At 40.3% G+C, this 20,637-nt stretch overlaps 1 protein-coding gene across 6 annotated transcripts in view; it reads right to left on the bottom strand.

Annotated features, from left to right (window-relative positions):
- WDR7 (WD repeat domain 7) overlaps window positions 1-20,637 on the bottom strand; it is a 385,390-nt gene that overhangs the window by 321,284 nt on the left and 43,469 nt on the right. For 5 of the 6 annotated variants that reach the window (XM_073343603.1, XM_073343604.1, XM_073343606.1 and 2 more), the window contains 6 exons: window positions 12,077-12,155; window positions 11,301-11,475; window positions 10,147-10,223; window positions 4,258-4,377; window positions 3,532-3,677; window positions 621-723 (listed from right to left, as the gene is read on the bottom strand). In XM_073343603.1, the coding sequence (XP_073199704.1) occupies window positions 621-723; window positions 3,532-3,677; window positions 4,258-4,377; window positions 10,147-10,223; window positions 11,301-11,475; window positions 12,077-12,155 (700 nt within the window). Of the gene's footprint in view, window positions 1-620; window positions 724-3,531; window positions 3,678-4,257; window positions 4,378-10,146; window positions 10,224-11,300; window positions 11,476-12,076; window positions 12,156-20,088; window positions 20,610-20,637 lie in introns of those variants that run through there. The other variant, XM_073343608.1, reaches the window with a different exon arrangement.

The raw sequence follows: 20,637 nt of genomic DNA, 5'->3' as shown, positions 1-20,637 counted from the left end.
ACAGAGGCAAGAAGGCTCATAAATGAATTTAACCTTTTTAAAAACCCTTAGATTTGTGTAAATGTAATACTTAGCACCTCCTTAGCTATTGAGACTCATTTTCCAGTCGCAGTTGGACAAGACTGTGAAACTTGCCTCCTTGCTAGTTAGTTTTTCCCCCTCCTCACACGCCATGGACTCTACCCAAATGGGTAATTCAGGCTCAGAATAAGTATGACATGCCTGACCTAGAAGATTATTATTGGAGGATACCATCTAACGATACTCACTGAAAAAAAAGGAAAAATGATATCTAAATTGTTTGGCAGATGTACCAATACATTAGAGTGAGGATGTCTGCAGAACTGAAAACAAACTGATCTTATCTGTGCAGTGCTAATCATGACATTCATGTTTTAAATAAATAAATAAATAAATAAATAAAAAACCACGCAAACTCACGAAATACTAGGGGAGAAGGAAACGAAGCCAAATGAATTTACACTTTAAAACGTCAGTTATTCTCTGAAAATGTTGACTGTAACTTAGGAGAAGAAATAGACAGCTTATAATGTTTTTGAGCAAGTTTTATGTATAAAAACATGCACAGCGTAATCCGCAAGACAAGGAACGTGTTTTACCTGTTTATCTGCTCGGTCCAATACACTGTACAGTAAAGGAGGAATTAAATTTTCAACAGCTTTTCCCACATCACTGCGAAACGTATCACTAGCTGGTAGGCAACTGAGTTTAACACAGAACAACAAAAGACACCAATTTAGAACCCTTACATTATTAAGGATCTATTACTGTGTCACTGTTTAAAAGCAGAATTTGCAAACAAAAAAATACTTTAAAAAAAATCAGTGTTTCCAATACGTTATATTTGTTCATTTTGTCAATTTTTCAATATATAACTATACAGATCCCCATTCAGCTGTCTAGTTTATTTCACGTAAACTAAAAATCACGATATTACTCAGGAATCACAGAATATCAGGGTTGGAAGGGACCTCAGGAGATCATCTAGTCCAACCCCCTGCTCAAAGCAGGACCAATCCCCAATTTTTGCGCCAGATCCATAAATGGCCCCCTCAAGGATTGAACTCACAACCCTGGGTTAAACAGAGGGCTACCCATAAATGTATCCAGCTTAGTCTACTTCCACCTCAATAGCCTTAGTAAAGAAAGAGGAGGAGCTTTGCAGTGGACCTGGAAGGTTCAATCTAGTCTCTGTTGGACCAAGGACGGGGAGCAGCAAGTGCCCAAACCAAGGATTCCTCACAAAGCGTCCTGCCAGCAGCTCCCTCCTGTTTATATTGAGGGAGCTCCAGCTCAAGCCCTTCTGCTGATCTCTGCTGTGGCAGTATATGGTGTGGAGAGAGATGCTCTCTCAGATAATCTTATCCCAAACCAGTCAGGGCTTTACAGGTTTAAACTAACACTTTGAACTCCACACAGAATTCTATTGATCCTGATTAGATTCTGCATACAAAACGTAAGAGTTTATACATTATGAAGAGACATGCTCCCCAGACAAATACAGTTGTCCAGTCAGAAGACTATATATAATTGAGAACAATTAAAAAAATTAAAATTTCAAGTGGCTACAGATACTATATTTAAAGACAATTTTCTAGCTCAGATTGAGAGGACTGCATAATTTTCCTGTCATATATAATGAATTATGATCTGAAACATATGTAACTAATATTTATTTACCACAGCATTAAAAAAACAAAGCATCTTAGATAGACTGAGACAGGAGGTCTTTCTCTCATGACAATAACTAAAAAGAAAAATGATAAAACTGCTCTCCAAAAAACATCAGAAAACTGATTCCAGGGCTTGAGACACTCTCTTGTATACTGTACCAATTGGCAGATCCACAGACCGGCAACATGTTACCAAGAAATATTAGCTTGACCTGGGATACTGTTAGTAGGCTTACGTCTAGGACAGAACTGGTTCCAAAACTCGTCCAGGTAATGTTCAAGACATGCGGTACAGACATTAGATCAAACTGAGGCTTAGGAAAGGTTAAACAGGATCTCACCACATAGTCATAGAAGCATAAAACAATTTTGCACTGGCTACAAACTCAGCAAGAATTTCATGCAAATAGAGTTGAGAAAGAGTGTAGCCTACAGAGATGATGTTTGCTTATACCAATGTGCTGAAATGTAAGTAGAGAATATGTTTTTGGGCCTAAATTTGGGCTTGAAGATAATAAAATATGAGTGAAGCAGACAATTCTGGGTCAAGTTAAAGGTAAGGTAGGCCAGGTCATGTGGTAAACATGTTTTGGTTTTAACAATGCTCTAGGCAAAATGTGTATGTTTTGGAAGAATGTTATATGTACTGATAATTACTGGAACGATATTTACAGAGATGTTAATTAAGAGGACATTTCATGTGAAATAGCCTATGATAAAGTAGAAAATATTTAATCATGGTGGTGGAAATATAGATATGGTAAAAGGTGGGTTTAATTTATTAAGGGGTATTATTATAATTGATTATAAAAATGGTAGCACATTAATTTTAGGTTAGCACATTCATTGGCCATCAAGGTACCATTAAAGAAAGGATTACATGCCCGTTCTTCTCAACCAGGGACTGATTACCCCGGATGCACCTTTTCATCTTGGAATATGGTATAAATGCAGTGTATCATTATACTGCAATACCTGTTTACTTTATTTAAAATAAAATAATTAGCTCAAGTTTTTAATTCTATCACTAATTGGGTCATTCACAGTCCTCCACTAAACTAAATTATCTGTAATGGCACCAAAGGCTCCAACCTTAAAGAGTTTAGTTTAGTTCTATTCCTTATCTTTAAACCATTAATTTGGAACTCACACACCATTCAAGTTGATCAGCAGCATACAATTTAGGCATTCCCAGTTGAGGTGGTTCTGATAACAATGAGTTCCGCAGAAACCAATCATAACCAGGAAGTAAAGACAAGGGTCTGATTAACATTAAATAAAGTATCTTTGATGAAACATACTTTAAAAATCCACCAAGTCTGATCTTTTACCTTTTGTGTGTACAAGAACAAGTAATGCTCTGTAAGTTAACCTTTTAAAGGTTGAAATACTACACTTAACTTACTGTAACAACATCCTGTTGATCCTAATTAACATAGCACAAATAATATTTCTGCCCTTGATGTGTTCCTGATTCAGCAAAACATTTTAACTTGTTCATGGCACATCTTCAAGGGAAAAGCAAACCCAGTAACACCACATATTCTCCAATGTCAGCAATAACTAATCAGAAAGGATCATTGTAATGATGGAAAATATGTGTCTCAAGCTTTGACTTTATTATTACCTAGTATTGTTTGGTATGTACCACAAAATTAAGGTACATCATTTTGGGGATACACAAATTTTAAGGTATGTTAGTGGCATTTTAGTTTCTACAACATCAGTCTGATTTAGGAATCAAACAAACCAATCAGATTCAACATTTTATTTTTGTTCCACATCTCAGTTTTACCTGATACCGCATACGTGCTCCATTATTTAAAATTCTGAGTACCTGGCTGGTAGTTTGTAAATAAAACTTTGTCCATCTTCTGTCCATATGATCACTTTATCAGCTGATACAAAGTCACCGCCAGTCCACGTTTGTCCATTTTCACTGGGAACTGAACATAACAAGGAATAATCTCCAGCATCAAAAACCTAGAAGTAAGCAAAATTAAACAAAAAAAAAGGTCTATTTGTTTATCATTACATGTTCATATTTTAAATGTTTGGATAGCTAATAATTTAATACCTCCACATATTTAGTTTTAAGGAACATTCAATTCTATTACCTATGGCAACAATTACTTAAGATACTTAATACATACTAAATTCCATAAAATAGCCAAGAAAATAAATTTGTTATAGAAATTACAATGTCTGTATCATGTTTGCAATCCTTTGATACACATTACAAATATGGTATGGCATAGCATGCTTTCCATTTAGATTTTGCAGATTTTTGTCTGCATAAAACAAAACCATATCAACTATTTAGCCTTCAAAAAGGCGTTTTCATCTATTTTTTAAATAATGTCCAAAGCATGAACGCAATATACTCCCAATGCTGTGAGCCAATATACTTGAAATAGACTAAATACTCAAAGAACTCAGAGCTCTAGTTGATTTATAAACACTTTCCCAAGCATCTTTCCCTATGTCTCACTGACAGTTTTATTAAACCAGCCTCTATTGCTAAGAAAAAGCCAGTTTTTTTTACTTAACTGGTTATCCTTACCCTCCAGTATTTGGAGCACACTAACAAAAGTGATCGCTGGGTAAATGCACAGAAAGAAATGCTTTGGCAGTTTTGACAGTAAATTGGTTTAGACTCCTCCTCAAATACTGGTTCTGTATCCTAAAAGAGAAAGAAAGAAAGTTACCTTTATTCAACCCTATGATACCGAAAACTGTTCTGCTTTGTGCCACAGTTCTCAAATTATGCTCTCTGGACCTCTGAACTGGTCTAAGGAGCATTTTAGGGGGGTCTCAGAGAAAATCTTCTGTCACAACAGCAAAACATTTATCAAGCTTCAAGCAAGGACATTTCTTGTGATATAGCCCAAGATACACCCATACATCTTTGTATGCCATGTGGATGCAACATGTTTTACTCTGTCAAATATTTCTTTGGTGAAAATTCAATCAGGATCAAATTTGCAGACTGCCAAAACTAAAGGGGTTGGAAGTATACAGAAGAGCAGCCCAAAAATTATGAAGTGGCACGTGTCATCAGATGTTCGGCTGCCTGTGCGTTCCCTCCGAATGCCGTCCCAGCTCTGCACAGATACTGGCACTGCAGACCTCAAGCGAACCACCCAATAAGACCACAAGACTTGGTTTAGTAGCGGAGGGGCCCGGCCAGGTTTATTGTTGACGAAGAATGGTAATAGCACCTGGTAGACTCTACAAGTATACTAAAATATGTATGATCATGACAATGAATGCAGCTCAGTCAGTGGCAGGACTTTCCACTGCTCCCTAGGCTGGCAAAAGACATTCCCTCTGAGATACATCTTTATACACAGTTACAAACAAATTACGTATTACCCTGACATATCTAGGTCCCCCGCTCTGACATATCTGGGTGCCACCTGTTAGGATATAGATATTCAGGCCTGTCTGTAAAGGCCTATACTCTAAGAATTTAGGTGTATTCTTATCACTTGGCTAGTGATAGAGGTATAAAAGAAAGAATCAAAACCACTGTCTGCCAGGGTAAGGGCCTTCTCTTACTGTGACAGTTTGTGGCCCTGTCCTTTGGCTAAGCAGCAAAGGCAGCCATAAGCTGGGAAGCGAACGGTCACATCCTCACATTCCAAACTAGTCACACTGAAATAAGGTGCTATTGGGCTGTTAGGCACCATCAGGACAGGATTGTATTCCTATCACCTCCAGAGAAAGGGAAGTGCCTAGAAAATGTAAAAGGAAACTTAGTTTGATAGCATCCTGTCTGGCAAGAACTCACTTATCAATACTGGGATGTGAAATCCTCACTTCTGTATTGTCTTGCCATTATAGTTCCCACTTTGCTATTGTTTGTCTGTATAATCTCTGTCTGGTTCTGTGATTGTTCCTGTCTGCTGTATAATTAATTTTGCTGGGTGTAAACTAATTGAGGTGGTGGGATATAATTGGTTACATAATCATGTTACAATATGTTAGGATTGGTTAGTTAAATTTCAGGAAAATGATTGGTTAAGGTATAGCTAAGCAGAACTCAAGTTTTACTATATAATCTGTAGTCAATGAGGAAGTGACTGGGTGTGGGTGTGGGTGGGGGTGGGCATGTGGGTGTGTGAGATGGGAACAGGGAATGGGGGTAAGAAAATTGGAATCATGTTTTGCTAAAGGGGGAGATGGGAACAGGGAATGGGGGTAAGAAAATTGGAATCATGTTTTGCTAAAGGGGGAAATGGGAACAGGGAATGGGAGTAAGGAAGTTGGAATCATGTTTGGCTAAGGGTAGGAATGGGAACAGGGACACAGGTGTAAGGCTCTGTGGTGTCAAGCTGGGAAGGAGGATACTAAGGAAGGAAACTGGAATCATGCTTGCTGGAAGTTCACCCCAATAAACATCTAATTGTTTGCACCTTTGGACTTCGGGTATTGTTGCTCTCTGTTCATGCGAGAAGGACCAGGGAAGTAAGTGGGTGAAGGAATAAGCCCCCTAACACCACCCATTACCTCGTACATGTTGGTTTGATCAAAACATTTCTATTCATCATGCTGTCATCCTGACCTTATCTTTAGGATGGGTCAGTGTGTTCCTGTTATCTTTGGGGAATGTGCTGGTATTGAGGTGTTCTAGTACCACCTTTCTGGAATGTGTTTGTATTTAATTGATTTAATTGGGGATTGATCCTGCTTTGAGCAGGGGGTTGGACTAGATGACCTCCTGAGGTCCCTTCCAACCCTGATATTCTAGGATTCTATGATATATTCTTATGCCTAGCACTACTTAGGAATGTGTGTTTCTGCGATATCAGCCTTGTTCTTACCAGATTCTGTGAGCAGGGCCTGCCTCTTGCTCATAACTTAACTTTGCTTTAGATTAGCAAGTTTTTACCATTACTTTAGCCCAGGCCCCAGGGCTCATACCAGGCCGCTTAATACAAGGCCTTATGTTTCAGACCCTCTCCTTCCTACAGCATGTACAGATTACAGAAGTGAGGGCTGCAGACAACAAGTGGAGACTGAGTTATAGTAAACTAAAAGCCCTATGTCAGGGAAAATGGGGGGAGGGAGAACAATGTGGAGACAAAATGGATGAGATATAATCAAGCAGCCACACTCCTTATGTCAAATGAGTTTATTTTAAATTTGACCCCTTTCACATCAATGAGTATTAGAGCTACCAGAGGCAAAGGGTGAATTCAGGATTGGGAGAAGTGCTCATAAGAAGATCTCATCATAAATGATCCACATGATAAAGTTTGAGAACCACTGTTTAGTCAGTTACCAAGAAAATCTAGGTAAAGTGTTCAAGAGTGCCTAAATTACTTAAAAGCCTACATCCTAGGTAGGCACTCAAACATTTTACCCTCCATTAATAATAAAAACTTATGACTTAAACTGAAAAAGGAAGCAAGAAAGGGGGGGAGCGGGGAGAGAAGAAGTGGGGTGGGGGGGCAAGACAGCTAGTAGACAGCTACCTGATTTCCTAGCATTTTACCTCAGTCATTTGTGTTTTTGTGCACCTTAGGACACCAAAGCAGTTTGGTGATCTCCTCCTCCCGTAGTTCCAATCATAAAATCTACTATATTTTGTTATGATTGGCAGTGTGCCTAGAAAAGACCCTGAATTGAAACAGTAGCAGGGGTGCATGGGGAGCATTGTTGGGGAGAAGAATAAGAAGCTTATACAATGACCTGTTTGTGAAATTCCCTGCCTCTAGCCAATGACATCAGCCTCCTCACCCACAAAAAACTGGATCTAATTTAAGGAACAAAAGAGGAAGGACTGTTCAGTGGTTAGGACTCTAACATGAGACTCAAAGGACCTCAGTTCCTGTGTGACCATGAGCTACTCACAGTCTCTCTTGCTCCTGTTCCCCCATATTTAAAATGATAATGTTTCGCTGCCTACATGGGTGTTGTATAAAACACAACGAATATCATGAAGTGCTCAGATAATGTGGGGGTCTTAAGTATCTCAGAAAGATAGACAGTAAGCAAAGATTACACATCAATAACTGTACTTGTCTTATAATATATAGTTATTTTTTCTATATTGAAATCTTAAAAATCGCCTTACATTTAAATTTATCATTCAAAATGGAGTTTAATAAGACAACAGTAGATATTTCTACACTGCGTTTTAAAACCCAGGGCAATGAGTCTCCAACAGATTCAGGCTCAAGCCACAGCAGTAAAAACAGCTGCAGTCATTTGGGCTCGAGTTTGGAGGGGTGGGCTTCAGAGCCTGAGCCACAATATCTACACAGCTGTTTTTAGGGCCATAACACTACAAGTTTGTAGGAGTCTTGCTGTTGCAGGTTTTAAATCACAGTGTAGACATGCCCAATGTGCATGTAATAAGAAACGGAAAAGTGTTTCATAAAAGGCCGGATGACCATCTCCCAAGAAGAGCCAAAAAACTTTTCAGAGTTCTTATGACACTAAGAGAATAAAAAGATCTGCAAGAGCTTGTGGTAACCTATTCTGTCACTGGTAAGCATAACAAATTCCTCTGCAGGACAGATTAGTGTTTTCTATTTAGTTCTGATGCTGTCGAGTGACCTCGTCTGTAGACAGTCAGCTGAGCCTAACTGAATAAGATGGATATTGTTTTAACTTCAAGCTACACTCTTTCAAGGAGCCCAACATGTTTGTAAGAAAAATTGGACAACAAAGTATTTTATGTGGTTTGATTACCTCTTTGCTGTCCACATCTTTCCAAAGCAGCCCAGGTCCCTTGCAACTGGAAATTTTTAACATTTTAACATTGTTTTTAAGGAAGACTTTGATACAACTAGTGTTTCTTAATTTAGAACATGCCAAATTATTCCAGAGAATACTCTGGCTATTTCAGGAAGTGAAACAGTAGAAAAAGGAGTTCCCCTTTTTTTCCAGTCTCTGCCACAGAGGACGAACAAGGATCAAGTAACTGCTCTCTTTTTCAACCAATAGACACACAATCCCTTTTTGTAGTTTCCAAAATAGGTCTCAGAATTGTTTGCTCAAGTGAGTAACTCAGCTATTTGAAGTCATCATTTAGATTTGATCTTATACATAGTAAAGATAATTGGTGTCCCCTTAATATTCAAGAGCAGATGCAGCCTTCTAAATTAAAGCAACAAAATCTAAATTAGCTGTAAAGATTTACACCGAGGGAAAATTTTGCAGATGTTTAGCTTTGATATACACAACATATGAATCTCCTGTGGGCAGCTAAAATGCTAGTAGTCTCCTAAAAGTCTTACACACCCTTTTAGAGAAAGATTCTTTATTTTACTGACTGGCACCAATTCAGATGCTGACAGTACAGGAGGGCAGGAATAGCAGACTATCATATTGAGGATTTATAGCTCTCTATGAAAAAGTGGAAATTTATGCAAATTCTATCTGCTGCTCTGCATGGTACATGGAAATCTTCACTTACCAAAACTCTCTCTGCGATCCTCTCAGAGGGTTTTTTTAAGTCACTTACAAAGTATATCATGCAAGGTTCAGAATGAGGTGGGGTAGGGGAGTTAACACTAAAGAAAAGGATGGTATTGAGATTAAGGCACAGTTCTGGAAGGCAAGAGATCTGGGTCAGTTTCCCAGATCTGACACAGATTTCCTGTGCACCTCAGGTAGGTCACTTAAATCTCTCTGTACCTCAGTTACTCCATATGCATAATAGGGATAATAAAACTTCCAGTCTGTCTCACACATCTATTTAGACTGCAAACTCCTTGAAGCAGGGATTGTCTCTTATTATGTGCTAGGTGCTGTTGTATACACAATGAGACCTCAATCTCCACTAGAAACCCTAAGAGCTACAATAATAACTATGATCTCTGAAAGTTTGCCTTCTGATTCTACTTTTCCACATCCCCATTGGAAATTCTGTAAAAATGCACAAGAAGAATTCATTATTGGTGAAAGAAAGAGGGCTTGGGGAGAATGGAGAGAAAGAAAGAAAGTAAAGTGAAAAGTACGCATGCATCAATATTTAAAGCCCCACCTTCATCCTGCAAAGCTGCTTGTAATTTCCTTGCAGTACAAGTAATTTTAAAATCACCAAATACCATGGCAGACTTAGCACTAGAATCTCTCTGGACTTAACTTTAAGAGTCAGACCTCTAAGGAGCCGGCATGAGACATGGACAATTGAAAAATTACATCTCTGAAGAGTTTGCAGCTGAGCTAAGGGAGAATTTAGACAATAAGGAGCCTCTTTTTGGAAGGCAGAGGAGAGGTCAATTATTATGGCTCTTGGGCAGCTGGAGGATCACACAAAAGATGCTGACCAAAAGAATGTTTCTGTTCAACAATACTCAAGAGGGAAAAATTATGGGACTCAACACAGAGAACATACCGAGAGTGGCCCACAACAGAAAATGCACAGCCTTGTTCATGCCCCATGTAATGTTTGACAGTGAAGGAAGAATTCAGATTCAGAAACTCCTCTGCTTACCTGCATGCGACTAACATCAGAAGTTACAATCCACACTTTCAGAATACCAGTCACTGAAACTGCTACGACAGTATCCTCTGGTGGGTGAAAGAGGGGCAGAAAAGAAGTTACAATAAAATGAAGGATATGTTGAACAAGAGATTACAAATATCAAAGATATGCTAAAAGTTTTTAATAAATTCATGAAATGCTCGTTCCAAATTCAAATGGATAAATTAGAACTGGCAAACTACACGCAAAGAAAGCAATGCACTAATTTCCCATTTGTTCTTTTGCTTTGTGGGAGTGAAGAATTCTCTGCATACATACGCAGAGCTCAAACTGGAGAGAAAAAACAATGACGGAGTGGCACTCTCCCAAGCTCTGCACACGAGCCAAGGCTCTGCCTACTTTAGATGTCAAAATAAGACTCCACTCCAAGTAGATTGTGCAGATGTGATCACATGAGCTCTTTAGGGTTGGGTCTCCCTCTGTGGGGTTTGGATAGACTCATGCAGAGGGCCAGGTTACACAGTAGTAACGATTTACTGAATACATATGAAGAAAAGGAGTACTAGTGGCACCTTAGAGACTAACCAATTTATTTGAGCATAATTTTCCACTGAATGCATCCGATGAAGTGAGCTGTAGCTCACGAAAGCTTATGCTCAAATAAATTGGTTAGTCTCTAAGGTGCCACTAGTACTCCTTTTCTTTTGCGAATACAGACTAACACGGCTGCTACTCTGAAACCTAAATACGTATGGAGACTGAACTACACTACCATTCCTAGAAGCGACTGCTCTAAATTACAGTTGAGGCCAGTATACAAAGCCAGTGTCTGAACAGTAATACTTATTCTGTAGATTAACAAAAAAACAAAACAAAAAACACAACAACCTAAAACCGCCAAAAAACTGCAGTATCAAAGGCTAAGCCTGTACTTTTCACCGACACCAAATTCTCCCACTTGTATTTTTTAAAAGGTTAGAACTTAACGATTTCTGGCAAAGATAGCCTTAATCCTTCAAATGGAAGAAAGATTTGAAAACATGTGTGATTTCAACATGAAGTGACATCATTCCAGTCTAGACTTTGCCAGGAGACTAGACCAAAAAGTAGCTGTTTTTCTTACTTAAAGAAAAGTACAATAAACCCAAACAACTTCTCATTACCTTGTGTTCTATGGGATCGAATAATACTCATGGAGCTGATCCAGTCGGGAGAAATCTTTGACACTAAGGAATAAAGAACCTCGAGACTGGTAGCATCCACAACAAGAATTTCTGGGTAATGACCATGACACAGTAGCCTGCCTTCACGCTGAGTCCCAACTGTGAACTGGTAGAACTGTTGTAAAGAGAACACAGTCCCTTAAGAAATCAGTTAATATTTTTTAAATCACAATCTAATTATAGGTTTTTGATCTCTATGGTGTTATTTGCGTATTACAATTATTTTCTATTTTCATAAATTATTTTGATAAATTAGAATTCCTTGATTAACTAGCAGAGCCAGCCAGGTATTTACAATTTGTTTGTTTGTTTTTAAATCCACACCCCCTTATGCCCCAAAACGCATTGTGGTATTACATCACATAACCAGATATTTTAAAAATTTCAGAACTGGCTGACCAAATATTTGGCTTCAATTATATTTACATTCCAGCTGGTCTCTGTGGGGAGCAGTGCTACTTGCCTGATGATAAATATGATCACTGTAAATTAATTCTTGACATTTTTTCAAAAGCTGAAATGCAACACATTTCTAGGGCATGTGACAACATAGAAATATATTTTATAAACTGGCATAATTGAACTTGTGAAGATAACAGCCCAGTACAAGTACAGCAACAAGACTACAGCAAAGGAGCTAAATAGTTCCTCAACTGTATAAAATATAGTACTGGCCTTCCCAAACATTTTAGCATTTACATGAATACTATACCAACCTGTATTCCAGTATGGGTGCAGGCGAGTTTTGTAAATTCTATACATCTCCCATCATTCACATCCCACAGACACATCTCCCTAAAAAACATATACGGTAAGTAACTCTGATCATGCCTATGCACTTCATTTTTCAAAGGACTTGCAAGTTACAGAATTATTTTGGTTTCAAGAAAGCTATATTGGGTTATCGAGTCCAGTGACTCTCAACCTTTCCAGACTACTGTACCCCTTTCAGAAGTCTGATTTGTCTTGCGTATCCCCAAGTTTCACCTCACTTAAAAACGACTTACTTACAAAATCAGACATAAAAATACAAGGGTCACAGCACACTATAGGTGCTGATCCCGTGAGTGCTCCAGGACTGGAGTACCGACGGAAAAAAATTAGTGGGGCTTAGCATCCACCAGCAGCCAGCTACCCCCTCCCCTCAGCGCCTCCCGTCTGCCAGTGGCCCACCGATCAACTCCTTCCCCTCCCCACCAGTGCCTCCCACTCGCTGCGATCAGCTGTTTCACAGCGTGCAGGAGGCGCTGGGTGGGGGAGGAGCAGGGATGGGGCGCACTTGGGGCAGGGGGTGAAACTGGGCAGGAAGAGGTGGGGCGGGGGTGGAAAGAAGTGTGGTGGAGGTTTGGGGGAAAGGGGAGCCTGGGGCGGAGCAGAGGTGTGGCCTGGGGCAGGAAGAGGCAGGGCGGAGGGTGGGGACTTGGGGGAAGGGGGTGGAGCAGGGGGTTGAACACCCCTGGGGCCCAGAGGAAGCCGTGCCTGTGCAGCACACTATTACTGAAAAATTACTTACTTTCTCATTTTTACTATATTATTATAAAATAAATCAATTGGAATATAAATAGCATAGTTACATTTCAGCGTGTAGTATAAAGAGCAACATAAACAAGTCATTGTCTATGTGAAAATTTTAGTTTGTACTGACTTCTTATGTAGCCTACTGTAAAACTAGGCAAATATCTAGATGAGGAGTTGTACTCCTGGGAAGACCTCTGTGTATCCCCAGGGGTACACAAGCCCCTGGTTGAGAACCACTGATCTAGTCCATCCCAAATGTTTAGGTCAGATAGCAATCAGCCCTCTTTTAATTCCCCTTCCTTTCTCAGAGTCATCTCTCGCTCTCTTTTTTTTTTTTTTTAAATCCACACCCTTCCATGCAAGGTCTGCTTCTCTGGCATTATTTTTTTAGTTACAACAGAAAGAAGAAGTGAGGCACCAAGACTTGTCACAAATAATAATAAATATTTAGTAGGATGCAGTGTAGAGCCCAGGATTCCCGATTTCTCTCATGCAAATATTTTCAACAACCTTTATTTCTGACCACCTATTAAATACTAAGACTAAAGAACTAGGTTTTCCTTTTCCATTTCTTAAAGCAGTAAAAGCAGTGGTGCTTTAATCATGTGGCAGTGAAGACTGAGGGTAATTTCACAGCTTTTAAATTGCTGAAAAATGAAAGTATCACTTGTTGCTGCTAAGCATATGTGATGGGGCAGATAGATGCCACACTGGCACTGAGAGGATTAAGGAAAGCCTGTGGACTCAGCTGACCCTGCCCCACTACATCTGCAGTCAGTCAATGTTAGGCATGGAGAAGAGAGTTAGAAGGTGGAGACCTAGCCCAGTTGAGATCTAACCAGGAAGGAGAACAGAGCTCTAGTGCTTCCTCAATGAGGAAAATCTGGTTCTAGCCAAGAATCTAAGGTTCCACGCTCAATGGATGAGCCATTTGGTGGATGGGATGACTAAGCACAGGACAAGGAGAGACTAACTGCACAGACACAAGCCTGGAGACCTGCCAACAAATCCTTGGATTACCCTGATTTTTAGTATAACGTTTTCCTTTGTTTTGGACTCTAACATGCTGGAAGGGGTACAAATCCAGTATGCCATACCGGGAGGGCTAAGGCACCAAGTCATTGGCTCTAAAAGAGGCGACACCCACCCATCAGAGACCTGCTGTGTAGAGTCATTCACTGATGAACTACAAATGGGCGCCACCTAGACAACATGGTTACAGGGTGCTGAAGATGAATCCACCAAATAAACAGTTAAAAAGTACCATCTAGTGGAGATTTTTCTTACAGACTAGGAACGTGAGTATTATAATTTTGAAGTAGTTTTTCTCTTGGTTAATTCCACTCAACTTCCAGGCAGGTGAGCACAGGATGCTTGGACCTGGATGAAGTATTTCATGGAAAGAAGCATTGATGGATTCTTTGATATAATAAGCAGACCCTCAAAAAACCATTTTTGCTTACTCAGCTAAATACTTAGAGGATGATCAATGCTGTGTTCTTAATTTTAATAATTCATCACTAGAATGGGAATATGGAATTATAGAGGAGCCAACTAGAAGATCTGATCAAAAGTTTTCATGTTTTTCATTTAAAAAAATATCAAAATGAAGCATTTTAATAAGGTCATAATATTCCATTTCAACCTTGTTGTAAGGGATCATTTAAAACTTATTTGTTTCTAAATTTATTTTCATTTTATCACCATACAAATTGCTATTTAGAAAACCAATTACAAATTACCAGTTGAAATATCAATCACCGATTTTTACTATAATTTAACATTTAACCTCAAAATTTAACATAAAGATTTCAAAGTCAAGAGAAAACATTTTGATTGCTTCTAACTGAAATACTTTCAAAGGCTTTGTTTTGTGGGAAATTTCTACTTTTCATTTCAGTTCAATATGAAAAAAGCTGAAGTGTTGGAAGATCCCATGGTACAGAAATTCCAAATTTCTGTCAGTTCTACTCACTATGTTCAAGGTTGGGAGGTCACCTGGAGCTACAACTCTGACCATTCCAGCTGCAGAAGAGGAGAATTTCCTTACCACATTTTGATACAAACAGATCTATAACTGGTTGGCCACATTTCTTGACTATAAATCAGAATGTTAATGAGTAAAGAGTTTGTCTCGTTCATTTGGTTGAGGCAACATTGCTTAGTATTGAGGTACACCTTGAAATGTATGGCTCATATGCAAAGTCGATGGGACTTTGGAGTTCTGGGTTTTTTTCTAAAACATATTTGTGTACCCAAAGAAACCATTCATTCCAACGATTAATTCTCCAAAACCCCTTTAACAACAGACTAGTGCTGTGACCAACATGACCTTTGTGAACACTCTCAGGGCAGATGCCAAGACAAATGGAAGAGATTGAATTGGAAATACTAACACCCAGTAGAAACCTCAGGTTACTTTTGGTGGAAGGGAGTGATAGGGATGTAAAAAGAGGCATTGTTAGGTCCATTAAGGCCATGAAATCAGGTGGTCTTTGTGATCCATGATGGGCAGCCTGGATCTGATGGATTCTGTTCGGAATATTTGCAATTCATTAAGTTGTTCACCCATTTCATATAAAAAGAATCAGGCGCTTCCCTCTTTAGGTCCACAAAGAATTTCAAGTAAATTCCCTTTAAAATCTCTGTTTGACCGTGGCTAGGACCATAGTCCACAGACTCTAAAAGGTTTCCAACAGTTTCCAGGAAGAAGAAGAAGAAGAAAAAAGCCTCTCCTGACCTAAAAAAAGAGGAAGGAGAACACTAAGGGTTTCTCTACATATCGAGTTACTCTGGAATCACTATTTCACATCTTACGTTATTCTAGAATAATTTTCAGGTATAGACAAGCCCTAAAAAGGAAAGGTGGCATAACTCAAAGAGTTACCACCTGGAGACTAGGGAAAGGAAATCCAACCGTTAGAGGAGATAGCTTCCCACTGGAATGAGAAAGAAAATGCAAGATCATCTCTGCACAATGTAAGTCCACAGAGTGGAGACATTGAGAGCCCAAAGCCGTTATGCCTCTATTTAGCAGCTGAAAAAAAAAAGGCTTATGCTTACTTCAGGTATATGAAAAAAAAGAAATTGCTGTTCCTAAAAACAAATTAGGCTTCTCCTTGGGAGAGAATTTCATGACTGTAATGAGTGACTTTTCCTTGAGGAAGAGGGTTCTGGCCTATTTTCCATCCACCACATGATGGTTTGGTTTCATTGTGGAGGGGAGGTGTTAGAGTAAGCCAAACTGTAGTAGAATCCACTGTAAGTAAGAGAACCACTAATCCCCAAACTTGGATACTCACCAGCCTTCACTATTTTCAAATAGTAGTTCCACCCACATTTGTTTCTTATAACAATATTTGCTACTTACTCTGTAATCAACAGGAAAAAAAATGAACTCCAGTTACCAAAACCTTCTGAGATGTGTGATCCCTATGGATATTCAGAGTGGGTGTGCATGCACTCCATGTGCCTGAAACCAAAAAAAATTTTAACACCAGTGTCTGTTGATCTGTGCTTGTGTCCTACACCTCCTCGTGCTCTGAACCAAACGTAAAAGGGGCGGTGTGGACCAACATCCCTCCAGTTCCTATTTCACTGCAATTCAAGTGAGGATCTGAGCAGAGGGGAAGGAGAGCAGGTTGTGGAATAGGAACCATACATCCGGAAGAAATCCAGTTACTATAAGGTGAGTAAACTCCATTTCTTCTTCAGGTGCTCGTCTCTGTGGGTGTTCACTATCGATGACTCCCAAGCAGTATTCGTTGTGGAGGAAGGAGCAAGGAAGAATGTTGCATCACAGAATCACCAAACCAAAGGAGGCATCCGCCAATCAAGCTTGAACCAGGGCATAATGCCTAGTAAAGGAGTGAATGGAGCTCAACATCCGAGAGGGTAACTCCCTGCCGGGAAGCCACTGAAACAGCTTTTGCCTCTCGTTAAAAGGTCCCTCCAATACCCAGAGGGGAAGGGGCTTCCATAAGATCACAGCAAAGGAGAACATATCCCTAAAGTTCATTTGAGAGTTTTTGGTTCTCCTTGCATGCTCTTGGTGATGGAAATGAATAAAGGGCTTTGTCCTTTGTAAGGCTAAAGCTCTGCGGACATTCAAAGAGTGGCTATTCCTGTCATCACTGTTATTGTGAGGTTTCGCATAGAAGATGGGCAAGTGAACAGTCTAACACAGGGGAAATTCAGAGGCCACTTGTGATGCTTCTTGGGGTACCCAGGGCTGAGAGTCACTTTGTTGTCATCTGTCTCTAGGGTGAGTGAGTTTCATCTGTGCTAGCTGGGTGTTCACTCCCTAACACAATCAGCCTGTCAGCCACACAAGCACTCCCCTCTGGGCTATACCCTTTTGCCCTGCAGATAGACAACAGATGCATCCCAGCCGAGTCCCTTCAGTACGTCCCCCTGATCACTGGATACCCATAGAAATCCCAGATCCTCCATTACCAAAGGAACAGCGTACCCTGTTCTACCAGCTTTCCTTTGATACAGGAGCAGTGGGCTATACACAGCACATGACTGCATTTATAATGCAACACAAGAAAATCTATTTAAGAAAAAATAGAGATTCAAATAGAAACAAGCGAGAGGGACAGAAACAAATGGTTACATAAAAAACGAAATTTTTAAAAAAGCAAACTAGGGCCTACTTTTATTAATAGCTACCTTTCCTATGTAATAAAGTAGATTGTCACCCCAAATTCAGTCTTTTGCAGCTCTTGATAAATCCAAATAGCTAGGACCTAGGGTTTCATGAAGCACCCTTGCTTATCACGGTACCTCCTCAGTGAGTGGATGCAGGGTGTCTTTCTCCACCCTGAGATATACTGAATCAGTCTTTTGTCTTTATTCACAGACGGGGATCCCTTCACTAACATATCATTTCTTTTCATTTCCAAGTGGTTTTGATGTTTATAGGTTGTCTTTGATGGTTTTCCAGTGACTTTTCTGAGTTGATGCAAAGATAGATAATTGAGCAATACATTTAATTAGCTAACCAGGGAGGGATGACAACTTCCTCCCACTTGAATGGGCCATCACAGAGATATTTCCTGGGATTCACTTTTGCTCCAAGACCATAAGGGCATAATTTTACATTGTTACATTACAACTTAAATATAATCCATATGCACATGATGCCATGACTATCGATATTGAAAAGTAACAAGATTTCAGTAGAGACCTCACATGCTACCCCATGAAAGTGGTATATTTGGAGTACTGAGTTTCTGAGGGCTTAGCTACACTTGCAAGTTAGAGCGCATTAAAGCAGCCCCAGGTGCCCTAGCTCACTACCCGTCCACACTGGCAAGGCACATAGAGCGCTCTGACTCCACGGCTAGAGCGCTCCTGGTACTCCACCTCGGCAAGAAAATTAATGCTTGTTGCGCCTTGCTGAAATGCCCAGGCGTCAGTGTGAATGAGGTGTTGCATTACTGCACTCTGATCAGCCTCCGGAAACATCTCATAATCCCCTTAAGTCAAGTGGGCCACTCTTCTCATTGTTTTGGAATCACTGCAGGAATGCGGATATGCCCTTTGAAGCTCAGTTTCTGACAGCAGGCTGCTTATCTGCTCTGAGACAAAGCAACCATTACTGTGGAATGCTGTGTGTGTGTGTGTGTGTGTGTGTGTGTGTGTGTGTGGGGTGAGAGAGAGGGGCGGGGAGGAAGGAGGTCTGCTACTGTCTGAACTTACAAGATTGCATGCTGACATGCTCTCAGCCCTCCCCCCCAAAAACCCACTCTCTCTCCCCCCACATACACACAAAACACAGTCCCTGTCACACTCCACCCCCCCCCCACTTTGAAAAGCACGTTGCAGCCACTTGCATGTTGGGATAGCTACCACAATGCATTGCTCTCTGTGGATGTTGCAAGAGCTGCTAATGTGGCCACACCAGTGCGCTTGTAGGTGTCAGTGTGGACAGATTGCAGCACTTTCCCTACTGCACTCTACGAAGGCTGGTTTAACTCAAAGCGTTCTACATCTGCAGGTCTAGCCAGGCCCTGAGGTCAGACAAGAGTTGCTTGTAAAGAACCTTTTGCTAGTTGTGTCACAGGACCTTTGGGATAAATTTGGGAATAAATTTCAAAGACACTTTAACACTCATATCTAACCTAAGTCTCCCTTGCTGTATATTAAGCCAAAAATTTTTGTCCTACCTTCAGTGGACATGGACAATTATTGATCACAGTCCTCTTTAGCACAGCCTTTAATGTATCTGAAGACTTATCCCCCACCCCCCTCCAGTCTTCTTTTCTCAAGACTAAACATGCCAATTTTTTTTTTTAAACCTTTCCTCATAGGTCAGGTTTTCTAAACCTTTTTTCATTTTTGTGGTTCTCCTCTGGACACTTTCCAGTTTATCCAGCTCTGCTGAACAGAGTGGGACAATTTACCTCCCTTGTCTTTCATACAACACTCCTGTTAATACACCACAGAATATTAGCCTTTTTCTCAACTAAATCCCATTGTTGACTCATTCAATTTGTGATCCATTATAACCTCCTTTGAATTGATGGTGTGTATTCTTTAATACATGCTTTTGAGATTTATTGTATTGTTGATTCATAGAATCATAGAATATCAGGGTTGGAAGGGACCTCAGGAGGTCATCTAGTCCAACCCCCTGCTCAAAAGCAGGACCTATACCCAATTAAATCATCCCAGCCAGGGCTTTGTCAAGCCTGACCTTAAAAACTTCTAAGGAAGGAGATTCCACCACCTCCCTAGGCAACGCATTCCAGTGTTTCACCACCCTCCTAGTGAAAAAGTTTTTCCTAATATCCAACCTAAACCTCCCCCATTGCAACTTGAGACCATTACTCCTTGTCCTGTCCTCTTCCACCACTGAGAATAGTCTAGAACCATCCTCCCTGGAACTACCTCTCAGGTAGTTGAAAGCAGCTATCAAATCCCCCCTCATTCTTCTCTTCTGCAGACTAAACAATCCCAGTTCCTTCAGCCTCTCCTCATAACTCATGTGTTCCAGACCCCTAATCATTTTTGTTGCCCTTTGCTGGACTCTCTCCAATTTATCCACATCCTTCTTGTAGTGTGGGGCCCCAAACTGGACACAGTACTCCAGATGAGGCCTCACCAATGTCGAATAGAGGGGGACGATCACGTCCCTCGATCTGCTCGCTATGCCCCTGCTTATACATGCTCGTTTTATTGTTTTATTATGATTTATATTTACTGTGTTTTTCGCCTTCCTCTGTAGCATGGGGAATGGGTCACTTGCTGGAGGATTCTCTGCTCCTTGAAGTCTTTAAACCACGATTTGAGGACTTCAATATCTCAGACATAGGTGAGAGGTTTTTCACAGGAGTGGATGGGTGAGATTCTGTGGCCTGCGTTGCGCAGGAGGTCAGACTAGATGATCATAATGGTCCCTTCTGACCTTAGTATCTATGAATCTATTAGGGAATATTATATTTAAATAAGTTATTTTTGTTTTCAAAGCAATGTCTGCCTGAATATCAACAGTTTGAGCAGAGGGCTGTATCCAGGTCAACAGAACTAGTCTGTTCTGGGAAGTCCTCTGAGGGTCAGAGGCAAACTCATTGATAAAACCCAGACAATTCCTCTAGGGCAGGCCACCTCCTGTTACCCATTGAAATGGGCCAAACTGACAATTACAAACATCAGCAAGCAATTATTGGGGTCCCTTGGGTCCAAATTTTGGGGTAACAGTACAAGACCCAGGACTGACTCCTGCCAGACCCCACCAGATACACCTACCCAG

This window comes from Lepidochelys kempii, chromosome 5 (genome assembly GCF_965140265.1).
Source record: "Lepidochelys kempii isolate rLepKem1 chromosome 5, rLepKem1.hap2, whole genome shotgun sequence".
Lineage (NCBI taxonomy): Eukaryota > Metazoa > Chordata > Testudines > Cheloniidae > Lepidochelys > Lepidochelys kempii.
Note: the sequence above shows the minus strand (reverse complement) of the source record. Positions and strands in the feature narration are given on the sequence as shown.